Below are 14543 nucleotides of genomic sequence, written 5' to 3'. Positions count from 1 at the left end.
CCATACACTTGAAGATGCATTAATTTTCTTCTCATTGAACCCTTGTCATGGGTAAGCTGCAAAAAAAAATTAATAATGAAGATATAAACGATAATTTGATCATACTATGAAATCTTTATCAATTCGAGACTACGAAAATTCATTTTGTGTTCAATTTTATGAACCCTCAGAGGATTGACCAAAAAGCGTCCAATCTTACTCACAAACCAATACATTCACTACACAAGCTAGTCTTACACACTGCATAGATTTCATTCTGCTTGAATAAACTCACATAAGGACGCATTGCTGTAGTGTTTCCATACATGAAAATTATACTGTAATGTTTTAATAATTACATGAATGGCTTTGGGTTATGCCGGCACAATGATATAATATATGTACACACAGACAGATGTAGACAGGCATGAGGAGATACAGAATAAGAATAGTGAGGAGTCAAACAATGAAAGATATGCTTGGCTGCTTGTGAGCCAACACACTGACTATCTCCTCATTTGACAGATACCCAAAAGCTGATAAAAAATGTCAACTGTCACCTAAGGCCTTCTCTATTCTGGCTTGAAATGGGACTGTGAATTCGTCTAGCCAAATCGGATGGAAATCTTGAGTAACTTAAAACACAGCCCAAAGTTGCAAGTTGGTGCTCAACTCCAAATCTCTGCTATTATCAACTAAACATCAGTTCTGGTAAGCCTACATACTTGATCTGATGACTTGTGAAATGAAGCTGATAACTTGTGCATGAACTCAAAGCCTTTTATATTCCACCTTACACAGCCTCAGACATAATAATGAAATGTCCTTATAAAATGATCCCTGGGAGCTTCCATAATTCTACACTACACAGCTCTCCCTCTTGCCTTGTAAATAGGGAGCGTTAGATTTTCGCGACGGGGACGTTCAGCAAATCTAAAGCTCCCTAATGTGACAGAGAGAGCCATTTTCCACAAACTTTGTAGTCTCTACCGAGTATTAAGTACACTGAAGTTCAGAAAAAAACGACAACCAGACATTCATAACAATCTCGCCTGCATCCTCTGCCAACAGAACATGTCAATCTCACTAATGCCCCCATTCCACGTAGGGCAAGACATCTGCGAGACCACCCGAAAGGCTCTAAAAATTAGCCGATCTGTCTCTGATCTTTCAGTTAACTTTCTCCTAGATCCTTCATGATTCCTATAAAAGTAATCTTACATCATGGTCTCCATGGTCTCCTAAAATTTTTTGAAGGTTCAAAAGATTCTTTTGGCCATCTTTCAAGAAAATGGTCTTTCAGTGGTCTTTCAGTGATCCCCAAATGAGTGCTCAAGGGTCTTACTGGTCTATGAATTGTCTTTCAACAATTTATCAAGATTTGCCACATTTTAAGGGGAAGATCACTGTAATAACATTGAGAGATAATTGAGAGGTCACAGAAAGACTAGTCTCTCAGAGATCTTGATTAATCACTCGAAGATCTCAGGGGATTTCCCAGATGATCTTTCAATGATCTCTCAATAGTCTATTGGTCTCTCTGTGAACGTTTGGCAATCTTCAAGATCCCACAGAGTTCTCTGAGAAATTAGCTGGAAAATTTCTCTTTGGTCTTCCCATAGTCTTTCAAGGGTTTTTAGAAACATTCTATTGTGACATTATTTTTATCTGGTCTTGGAGACTGTGGAGGGATCTTGTCAATGTTTGGATTTATCAGTGATCTCTCAAGTATCTCCATACTGTAGAATGGGGGCTGAAGAGACATGTGTAGCAAGATTTGACAAGCATCAACTGAATACAAAATCAGAATACAACTGCTTCCTGCACTTATATTGACAAATCTACCGATACAAGAAAAATCAATATTACATGATTTTCATGAAGTATAAAGACAAAATAATATCAGTGGAATACTCGGATAAAAAACAATGACATACCAACGTATATTAACAGCTGAATACACATAAGCATACTCCACGACATAGTCATCAAAATTCTACAGATAATAATAAAGATACTCTGGAAGCTATATGCAGGTTTCAGTATTCCATGCAGTCCTAAACCTCAAAAAGAGCACCCATACCCACTGGAATACAAATAGTTTTGTTAGAATACTTCACAATTAAAACAGCATGAAGGTAACACTTGCCCTTCCAAAGTAAGATAGGTAGATAGGTAGAATACAGCACTATTGACACATACCTGCATGAACAGAAAAAAAAAAACCCCAACAACAACACATTGTTAGAAAACAGTACAACAGGAACAATTTTTGCTGACCTTTCTGAGAACATCCAAGTTGGTCACAAATTAATGGATAATTTAAGAATGCATATTTCATTTACATACAGTTCACTGTCCCTACACCTGCATCACATGCCGTAGAAAGCATGAAGTAGTGTCAAGCCAGATGTACAGTATGTAATACTACATGACTGCAATGAAGTGGAATGCCTTAGTCCCATACATTGTAGGCTATGTCTCTACAAGTGTGTACCTCACAGGACATCAACATCAATAGAAATCGAAATCTCATAAAACAGCATGATACAAACATCTTTTCTTCACCTGTTGCTACCCAACCTCCATAAGAGCCCCTCTCAACAACCTAAAAAAGTGAAATAAGCTGTAAGCTCATCCATTAAAAGCTCCCAAATGGCAAGATATGGATGGGATGCTAGTGAAAGTTTGACGTATATTACAGCACAAGAAGCTGAAAATTGAACACAAAGAGTGAATTTTGATTGATATCCTACGTCAGAAAAAAAAATCAGGTCTATTCCAAATCATTCATAAATTCAGGGAAGAATTGATCACCCGTCATTATAAAATGAAAGAGGACGTCATGTAAAACATAACGACATGTAAATACACTTTCAGAAATATTCAAGTACTATTCATTCACAGGGTAAATGTCAAGTCATTATTGGTAACAGAAATAATCTATTTCATGCATTAAAATGTATAGATTCGGTAATGGAACTCACTTTTCCACACAAGCAACCATGAATACTTTTATAACTGGGCAATGTAGAATCACTAGGGGAGGGAATGGAAACTGTCCCATAAATGTATCCCTACATACAAATTGAGTGAACATGATTACCAATTATGACAGCTCTTCTTCACTAAAATGTCATTTTAATCTTTCTTCTTTAATAAAATGGTGATGTTCTCATTACACATACATGAGGAGCAAAATAAACAACTCCATCCCTCATACTGGGAGACCATATTTAATAAAATTTGCATTTCATGTGGGGATTTTTCTTCTTCAAAAAATGATGTCACACATCACTTTTTACAAAGGACAAGGGAGCATCTTGATCAAAAGATCTTGTGTGTTTGCTGAAGCCGAAAACATGTCAACTGCTGTAAACTATGAATGTTTGAATCCAGAGATATCTTTTGGTTTCAATATTTAAAACTAATTGCAGATGCGCAGAAACTATGGTCAAAGCAAACATATAAATATGCCACTATATCTTGTTTCTTTATTTCTAATTTGTCTGTAGAGCTGTGAATTTTCATTTTTGCTGAATGGTTTCAAGTATTTGAAGTGTTCATCTACCTTGAAATATGGATATCTAGAAATATCATTTTTCCTGGCTGATCTAGGTTTGGAAAAAAAAAATGTTTTGTTCTTTCCAAAGTTGTTCTTCTCTAGGGAATCCCCAATACGCTTTTCCTATGTCATACCATTGCTTTTTCACTTATAAAACCTCAAGTACATGCAACTTACAAAAGTCAAATAGGGTGTATTTTAAAACTGATTGCATAGAGGCAGACCCTTGCACTGGCCACCTGTAAAAGTGGAGATTTCCGTGGTGTTGAAATTTTCACGCATTTCATGCAACTAGAAACTAGCGTGAAAATAAAACACGAATATATTTTTGTTTGCCATATGTTTCAGTAATTCATGTCTCGATTCTGCCGGAATTAAAAACATGTGAAACTCTTCTTACGTGGCCGAGCGCGAAAAATTAGTCGCGCGAAAATATCCACTTTTACAGTATCACCATTAGGGAATTCCGCTGCTGTACAATTTTTCATGCCTTGCTGATTCTTGGATTAATATGCCTTATGGGACAGTCTCACCAACATGAGCAGTGAATTAGTACTTTTCATTTGGATACATTCAAAATATCTAAAACATGTACACATTATTATGATACAGCTAAATATAACATTGCAAATACAAGTGTACAATGTACATCTCAACTACAACAAGAAAACAAAGGGAAAAGTTCCCTTGTTTCAATTCTCCCTACATTCCTTTGATCAATATACCATGGAATGAAATTTACAGCTCGTATTGAAGAGAGAATATGTAAGAATGAAAAAAAAATTGTTTAAATACTCTAAATAATGACAATTTGTAATGAACAGTATACACAAATATACATAATACATTGTAAACAGTATAACAATACAAAAGTCAGTAGTCATTAAGGCATGTGAATGGTGAGTGTTGAATACATCATTCATGTTTCAAAAATATTTCAAATAAACAAATTTGTTTGACCTTGAAATGTGATAATTCAAATTAAGTCTCTGGATTAATTTTATGTATGGCATGGAAATCATCTTGAAGACCAGATCTATGTATTGACTTTTTCTTCTCTTTTCCAACAAAGAAATGCTGAATAATGCTCATTACTAGTCTTATTTACATCGACAATACACACCAAGAAACAGGTTTACATGAGCATCACGAAGACAGGCACGTCACTTAAACACTGACAATACAGGAACTTGTATGAATACCATGTAAGATGTTGGTGCAGTAATACAGCTATGTGTTCTTTGCTCTCCACAGAAGTTTAACTGTTATGTTCACTCGGGAATAATCACACCCTATAGCACACAGGTCATTCAATTTCATATTAATCAGTCATGCACACGGTAATATTTTTCAAGGTTTTTAAAAGGGACTCATTATGACCTAATCCAGAAATCTTATCCATGTCACATGTATCTGTGTGCACGCAGTAACATTTGGAACATCTAAGGACTGAACGGCTCAAGCTAAACTTGCCTTCACCATACAAACAATGCACATTACCAAAGAGCTTATGGCTAGAACGTTATGCACAAATGTGTTTAAGGTTTACAGAGAGATAATAATAACGGCTTTGAGATTATACTGTCTCTCGTGCACAGATTAGGATGTAGTCAATACTAGCTCACATGTTTTACTGACTAAGCAGCCAAGAGACTACCTGGCTCTTTGTGGACAAGACGACACATATATCCAGTCTTCTAATGTCCACTCTGACATCTCAAGATCTGAATACTATAAAGTGAGAGTTGTGCATTCCACCCACAAACAGACACAAAGAGACATGCCTTTTGCACAACTTCACTGCCGTAACATCCCTGGACAGAAACCAGGCCAAGAATTTCTTTTATGCTCATACATTTCACGCTGAAAATCTCAAAAACACCTACAAAAGCAGAATGACGTCCCTTTCGCAAGATCTACCCATGCACACATTTGATTAGAATTATCATTTTCAGTGCATTTAAAAGAGATTTGTTTTAAGATTCTTTCTTCAAGAGCTATTGCACATTGAGTTGTTTTTGCAATGTGCCGAGGTGCAGAAACCAGTGACGCGAGTGATACCAAATCAACAGCCTAAAAATGTAGCAGCATTGAAAAAAGTATGTCCTGATGTAGCAATATTGAAAAAAGTATGTCCTGATGTACAAAATCTATCTACAGTATCAAAAATAGTCGTGCTATGACGTGATGTTGTGTTGTAGTTCTTTTCAATCATCAAACACAAATTTACATGAGCCTGATGTTGTTAGTGTTTTCTTACTCTTTCATCATAAGACACATTGGCACATGATCTGACATAAAATCATTGTTTTAAAACACACACACAAATTTTGACACATGACTTGCATTTTGGGAGATAAAAATGAATGTGCAGAATATGTAAAAAATGCTTGCACTGTAAAATTTTGCTGTAAAAAAAAAATCTTTAAAAAAGAAATAAAATACACTCAGTGACATAATCTTATTACAGAAAGATACTCCGGTATGTGTTTACTATTTTGACTATTTAGGATACACCAAATTCTCTGGCATCAACATGACATGATTTTGATCACCCAGGGTCAATATCCATTGTCTATTCAAATAAAAATCCTAAAGGAACTATCTTTATTCCATCTTTCACAAAAGGCTACATGTGTGCAGTTACTAAAATTTGTCCCCAATTTTCTGATCACATAAACCACTGATATTTCAAAAATTCTGTATGAACTGTCTTTATGCCATGCAATAAAAGAGGCTGTGCATTGAATAGTAAAATGTTTACCCATTTATCACTGACAAGGAATGAAAGCATGATTTCATTCATCATCAATGTATCAAACTGATGACAGCTGCCTCAATAGTTTTCTGTAAGTACATTTGGGATGTTGTGCATGTTTAAGTACTACAGAGACCATTAAGATCAATTACCTTGGTGACCTCTTTATTTCATACCAGGGGGGTGTTTCATAAAGCTGTTCATAAAGTTACAAATAACTAACGAGGGACTGGTGATCAGTTCTTGTGCTGAATTATTGAAATTCTGATAAGTATAGCACTTCAGAACTGATCACCAGTCGCTCGTAAGTTGTTCGTAACTTTACGTACAGCTTTATGAAACAGGGCCTAGGTATCACAGTGAGCTGTGTTCCGCAGGTTGATGAAGTATAAATGGGCACCTTACTATTTCAGAATCTAACAGCCTATGTGAAAACCAGTCACATAAATGAAAATACACGCATGATTTTCCATGTCATCATTCATCCAATGTTCCTGCAGCTGTATAAATTGAGATGCTGTTAGTTTTTGTGGGTAGTACCTTTTTTATTCTCTCTTCTCTTTGTTCACAAAGGCACCCACAAATGAATTGTTTCCCCATTTGCGTTTGTCCTCGGTTGGGTAGGCTCTGATCCTGAAAGACACATCATAGCTCCGTGGTCATCGTACACCTCTTCGTTGATGACGACGACGTCAGCGTTACACCTGCTGAGCCTGGGTAAGGCTGCGATGCTGGAATGTTCACGTTGCTGTTAACGTTAACGCCCTGCCCATTGGTTGCCATGGCAGCATGCCCTGAGATTGAGGGCGACATGACGCTGGCATTGTTGCTGGCTGTGTACGAGGCCGAGGTCTTACGAGAAAGACCCGAAATCTTGCGGACGTTCCCTGCTCCGTTGACCGGCCTCGTCTGCGACTCCAGTTGCTGTTGTGGGGAAAGGGAAAAGAACTGGTTACCAAAACATTAACGAAAACTAGAAACAACCCAGAGACGACTTCAAATCCAACTTTCAAACAAAAGATATGCTGTGTCTCTAAATCAGTTTGGAATATCAAGTCATTATGACATCAACAATAATATCTGGCAGGGATGGGCTACACAGAGATACACAATGTCCATGGTCTGGTCAAAATGTCTCATTTTGAAATGTCTGACACTCTTTCACTGTCAAAGTATTTATTGAGGGGTAAGTTGATGATGGTCCCTTACTATTCATGAGCTTGTGTAATCAGCCATTGATTACTATTCTTGGCAGACCAAATAAAAAAAAAATCCTATAAATGGCAAACGTAATACTTGTAAAAATTTTGCAATAAAGCCTAAAATATAAAGAGATATCACTATTTTTCTTCCTAAATAACTGTAGACAGTTTAGTCTAGAAACAACTTTATTAGATCTATTGTTTACATTTGTATGTTTAAAGATGGATTATAATAATTAAAATTTTTACATTGGTTGTTTCTATTCCTAACTCACATTGTTTTTTTTATGGGGGGGGGCAAATGGTAAAAAATGCCTTTAAAATTTAAAATGCCTTTAAAATGCTCTTCAAATTGAAGAGCAAAAACAGACGACAGAGAGAGGAGAGAAAGAGGTAGGGATTCACAATCATTCAGAGCAAAAACAAAGCTGAAAATTAGGAGAAACTAAAAATCTACCTGTAGTGTAAACACTGACTCAATGGGACAAGGGAATCAGGGGATAAGATTACCCATTTTGGAATGTTGAGGGTGGAACCATTTCCTTACAGTGTGGAAATTTATCAGTCCATGACATATGCCAACTTTACCTCTTTGGAAAGAAAGTGCAAAATGTGGTCTCTATTTTCTTAGTGACAACTCCTTTCTGTAATTCTGACATGTAATATCTTGGATAAATGTACTGCTGCCATGAATTTAATCACACGGATATGTTATGTACCCTAGGAAGACAGATTTTCAGTTTGAGTTATGTGTGTATTCAACATGGGCTGTGAGGATTTCAATACCAGAAAAGGCACATATTTCTCACACTGAAAGGGTATATACGGAGGCAAAGCTAAAAAATACGAGCAAAATAAAAGAATCATGAGAAAACATCACTCAATAAAAGGGCAAAAAAGAATAGACAAGTAAGAACCAGAAGTATCCATGCCATCAGAAATAATGATGAAGAACAACAAAATCATTACATACACTCTGTGAAGATGTACTATCATCTAAAGTCAAGAGCATCACTGAAACAAGTCATAGTACATTGTTCTGCCTCTTCCTACAGTCCCATTTATGCACACACACACACACACACACACACACACACACACACAGACAGAAGTTACATTTCATAGGGGTCTCTATTTCAAGGTCAAAAATGACCAACACAACACTCAGATGATTATCACAACATAATAATGTGACACTGATGATGGTATGTTGTTAATGGGTATGTTGTTAACAGTTTGGTATGTTGTTAATAGTTTGGTCTGGTTAAATGATACACTTCTCTAAACTTGTTATCGATCAAAAGTCCTCAATCGAAACCTGTTGGGGAAAGTTCACAAGTTGTTATTGATTAAATTGAAAGATCACAGCAACAACAAGCAAACATTCAATGCACAATGCCTTTAGGAGGGGTGCTGTATGAACACTTTCCCTGGAAGGAAGAAGAAAAAAAATCCCCCTCCCGCCTCCCCCTCTCCACTCATCCCTGACATAAACAAGGAGGTGAAGTCAATGTCTGTATTAATGAATTATAGTCCAGGCAAATTTTGGGGCAAAAGTGCTTTCACTGTATTAAGAAATGACCATGGCTTTATGATGAAAATCAAGGTTGAAAGGAAAGCAGCCATTTAGCTGAACCCTTATTACATGTACCTATAAAGATCCATTGCTTTAGGCAAGTATAAAATACACATTTTGTAAATCGCACAGGGGTAAGAGCACAAAAACTTTCTTACTCCTTGATGACAGATGAAGTTTTCAAGCATTATGATGCTTTGATGCGCCCATTACACTATATGGAAAATGACAATGCTGTGTGCAATGTTTTTTCAGGATTCGTCTGGTTCAGGATCCATCTGAGGAGTGCTGTAAACCATGGGCACAGTGAAACAGCTTGACTGATTTTGGTGGGGTTAAGTGATAAATATTGTAATGTCATGTACGGCATCTTGAGAGCTATACAATGGTCATGGGATGCGTGAGATGGACTCACCACTTTCCTTCACGGAAGCTGCTGATAGATATGTCTTCACGAGAGATATATTGACATAAAAACAACACAACCTTCTAGGAAGTATGTTCATACAAGCATTCCTCTAGCAAGGCACACATTGAGTGGATTCACAACTAGGTGTACTGTTTGCAGCAAGCCAAATTATGCGATACAAGGTAAACAGCAGTTGTTAACCTATTGAGGCTGAGCTGATTCTGCTGTAACACACATTTTCCATAGACAACTGCCTGAGTATACTCTGATTAGTCTCCAATGGGTTAATGTTAACCTGGTTGTGGCAGATACAGCTACACTATATCTAATGTTTGTCCCATCCCACTGCAGCAACAAAGTAACTAACTTTTCTACCTCCATTCCACTACGCTAAATATATCTCCACATTGCATATATGTGGTATAAAGGTCATCAAATCACTAATTGCGAATTTCACAAACTTGGGATTTTCAAATCAATGCCTGCAGTTAACTAATCTAATGGCAGGTTAAAAATCAGTAACCATGAATGCAAATTTGACCCTCCTGGTGGCATCATGCAAGCCTACACCCGAGTTGTGAATCCACAGACTTGGTATAAAAAGTTAGTTGCCCTTTGACCTACTTCCAGTTTACTTGCTGGACTAGCTGAAGCGGGTTGTACTGGGGATGATGACTGCAGTAAATGTGGAGCAGAGAAATACACACACTGCATGAAATTAATCAAGGTCAGAATATCAAAACCAATGATGGAACGTATATGAACATAATGTCATGTGCTTCAGATGGGAAATGAGTGTTACTGAGTACTTAGAATCAGGATTAAGTATATGACTCTAGTCTGAAAAAGTTAAGAGTTGTCATTTTTGGACTTTGACAAAACCAAAGAAAATATTTGCGGCATGAATACTCTGTGTGACAACCTCAAAACTGTCATTATTAAAACCAAATAAATTGATCACAACACTCAGGAAGATTTCTACACGAAAATTTCAAGTAATTATCCTCAAAACCAAATGAATTGTGTTACTGTAAAAGTGGAAATTTTCGCACAACCAGAAACTAGCGGGAAAATAAAAGCATGCGAATATTTTTGCTTGCTATATGTTGATATATATCTTGATTCCACGGAATTAAAAACATGTGTAACTCTTCTTACCCGACCAAGTGCAAAAAAAAATTAGTCTTGCGAAAATATCCACTTTTACAGTAAATAAAAATAAAAACCATTGTAAACTATTTTTCAAGTGCTTCAAGAATAGAGAGGAGGACATGTTCACCGCCAATGTCAGGATCTGACATGGCATCTAAATTGAGCAAACTCTGTAAAAATTCTGGAAAATATCTACCAAAATTGTAGCGTCGTGCTTCCTAAAGACGTAGATTATTAAAATGACAAGTTATACAAGTCGTGAGCAAGATTTACATAGCACAAAAGTGCATTTAACAAAATAGTGAAAAGCAACTCTTGTTATTTTCAGCAAAAGTAGTCAAATAAAAGGAAGGAAATGGAAAAGAAAGGGACCAAAAGGGGATGAAAATATGATTAAATTTTTATAGCTGGCTCGTAAAGAAATTACAAGTATGAAGTAACTACGTGGAACTGCCCCACCCACCTTGCAAAATATTTACTGAATACAATCAAACATTCTGATGAAATTTCACAGCTAAAATATTTGTGCAACTATGAATAGGCTCTAGATATTGCAAATGACATTGCTGCACTTTGGATTTAGAAGCACACATTTTGTAACCTTTGGGAGCAAAGTCAGAAAGAAGTCCACACATTCAAATAATTGTGAATTGCAGAAATAATGGTAAGAAAATTAAACTATGCTATAACAATTTTCATGAACAATGATAATGAATTATGGATTTGTAAACATATCTTTGCATGCAAATATACACACACACAAACAAAAAAGAAAAGAAAAAAAACTTCACATATAACTGTGCAAGTAATGAAGATTAAATCATCAAATACTACACTATTGAAAGAAAATTTATACAACACAACAGTTAAATGCTCTGCATAATATCTACATAAAACAACTAAAGGCCATTCTAACACTTTGTACAAAGACTAAGCAGTTTTCAACAAAACTCAAACATCACATAAGGACAAATGGTAAACAGAATTATAAAACCTTTGCGAATTTATTAAATAAGTAAATAAATAAATAAATAAATAAATGATGGATGAACTTTTGGCACTGCTGGGACATGCCTGTTAAATTATGGCGGTAATCAAATGGGAATTTTTTTTTTAAAGAAATCTAATTTTAGAAGTTACATGAATGTCATCACCTTTCAAACTACATGCATGATGCTGCAATAACTACATTTGTACTTGGCGATCAATGTTATGAACTCCCTGATATAGAGCAAAGTCCGAGTCAAATTTTCTATACTCTAGCTGGTATGTTTTTACAGGGAGAAAACAGGCATTGATGAGCAAACAGTTATGAAAAGTACCCCAGCACTTGAAACAAAGAAAATGAAGAATATGTGAGACAGAGGAATAATATCTGGATAGAGAATAAATAGCTGAAGAAGTAAGAGCTCTCAAGGGTCAGATACAGCTTTTGAATATTCACATATTTTGCATTCAAACAAACAAACAAACAAAAAGCACCTTGAATCTATCACATCTATGGATCATTCAAATTACAATGATAAAAACAGGTATTTACATTCCAGATGTTATAAATGTAATAGTAATATTTTTTTTTTCTTATCACTCAAATATGAATCTGTCAAATGTGTCAAGGTAGCATTGTATACTATTCAATAACTGTATCCAGCCTCATACACCTATATCAATTAGGGAAGCTACTAATCTGCACCTTGTATATGGGTGATGAAAAAGTATCAGGGGGGTGTTTCATAAAGCTGTTCGTAAAGTTACGAACGACTTACGAGCGACTGGTGATCAGTTCTTGTGCTGAATTATGGAAATTCTGATAATCTTAAAGTATAGCACATCAGAACTGATCACCAGTCGCTCGTAAGTTGTTCGTAACTTTATGAACAGCTTTATGAAACAGGGCCCAGGTGACTGTGAGGACAGTGATATTTGGATCAGGAAAGTGAGGATGGGACAGGAATGTGAGAGGAAAAAGATGCGGAGATGGACGAAGGTAACCCATCCACATACCACGAGAGGCAAACCCATGACCCCATCACCCATTGCAGACCCATGTTGAGATGGCTGGGGTGTGAGGGCCACGGAGTAGGGGTGCTGTCTGCCGCCCTCTGGTGACGGACTGGTCCCATCGGCTACGCCTTTCGTCCTCCCCCGCTGCATCAACTCCGCTTCTTGGTTGCTGACCTTTGGTGAGGTCGGCGAGGGAAGGTCACTTGGGGTCACGGGGTACATGGTTGCTAAGCCAGACTACAAAACAGGGGTTGTGGGGGTGTGTAGGTGTGGTAATTCATAAATGACAATGACACACTTGTTGAACATACAGTGATAAAACATAATTATAAACATAATCAAACATGCATGTCTATAGAGGTAGGGTTTGGTGGAGTGATCAGTACTTTGTACAGAAGCATCGTCCAATATTGAGTGAGGTCAGTGGCTAAAGCCCCAAGAATGGTCTGGTGATGAATCAACAAACCTTGTTGATTCCTCTTGTTGGAATGACTCTATGCACATTGATCACATAATATGTGCACAGCTTTCATACTGACAACATAGCTACTTGTACAACTCTCTATCACGAAGGGTGAGGACATGAAACAATGTTCACATCTACATAATTCGTCGGTTGAGAATGATAAGGGCGTTAAGTTGCCTCTAAACCCATAGTGTTCGGGACAACTTTATACCGCCCTTCTCATTCTCAACAGACGAAGATTATGTAGTCTCACTGAAGAAGAAAAAATACTATAAATGGACCACGAGGGAGAAAAAAAAAAGACAAAATAAATGTACTCTGATCTGATGTTTTGGACATTTTTCACCACATTACTTTCACATGCAAGAATGCCACTTTGGGGTATGACCAGTTAAAGTCTCTTTTGAAAAGAAATAACTGAAATTCAAAATTGCTGCATATTTTCATCACATGCATGCACTTGAACATCATCGTCATACATGTACATTGCAATTCTTGTACACGAGTTATGATCTGTCATTTATCAAAAATATTAAATAAATAATACTCTGCCAGAATTCTCCACAACTTATCTGTTTTGTTTTATCTATTTGTTTGTTTGTGGTTGTTTTTTTCTCTTTTGTTGTTGTTTTTTTTTAAGGGGGGGCATAGATATATATTCAATAAAAGCTTTAGACATGTACTTTTTCTTCACTTTCATGATATAGAATTCTTGGAAAAAGGCGGGGGGAGGTGGGAGAGAAATTATGTCTGCCTTTAAGCTTTATTTCCAGGGATGTCAACATTTTGATGATTGAGATAAAAGTTCACACAAATATTTTTTCTACATGACTGCTGTCAAATACATAGTACAAACAAACTATACAACTGAACAGTGTGCCGTGGAGGGGAGAAAATAGATGTACACACATACTTACATACAGATTCCAACATGTCAACTGAAATATGTGAATATTATGGCAATAAAAAAAAAAGATTTAAAGTTACAAATAAATATAATTCTCAATCACTCTAAATGCAGGTAGTCACTCTTTCATATAAAATGTGTTGCTTGGTGGAAAACACAGTTTTGTTTTTGATTTTTGATTCTTTTTTTGAAGGATTATTTCTGGCATACAAAAACTCAGTTATATTCATTACCTTATTAACATATATATATTATATTATATATATATATATATATACACACATATGTAAAACCTCTGGAATGTCCTATCATTAGAAGTCAGGAAATCCCCAACTGCAGCAGTCTTTAAATCACAACTCAAAACACATCTTTTCATTTAACTATTATCAAGTACATCAGAAGCTTTTGAAGTGCAGATGTCTTTACGTTTTGTGCTTTATAGATTGATATGTTATTATTATTATTATTATCATCATCATCATCATCATTATCATATATGACGATTAATCTAAAAATCATGTCTAC

General features: G+C 36.2%; 1 protein-coding gene across 1 annotated transcript in view; it reads right to left on the bottom strand.

Moving 5' to 3' along the window:
• Positions 1-6947: 6947 nt before the first annotated feature.
• LOC139726581 (uncharacterized) overlaps positions 6948-14543 on the bottom strand; it is an 84485-nt gene continuing 76889 nt past the window's right edge. Inside the window, exons 18-19 of the mRNA XM_071637569.1 lie at positions 12646-12882; positions 6948-7226 (exon numbers count right to left, since the gene is read on the bottom strand). Coding sequence (XP_071493670.1) covers positions 6948-7226; positions 12646-12882 — 516 coding nt within the window. The remainder of the gene's footprint in view (positions 7227-12645; positions 12883-14543) is intronic.

The sequence above is a fragment of the Diadema antillarum genome, unplaced genomic scaffold (assembly GCF_040938485.1).
Source record: "Diadema antillarum isolate AM-2024a unplaced genomic scaffold, OU_Dant_1.0 seq00000090_RagTag, whole genome shotgun sequence".
Classification (NCBI taxonomy): Eukaryota; Metazoa; Echinodermata; class Echinoidea; order Diadematoida; family Diadematidae; genus Diadema; species Diadema antillarum.
The sequence above is the reverse complement of the archived record's forward strand: the minus strand, read 5'-3'. Positions and strand labels throughout refer to the sequence as shown.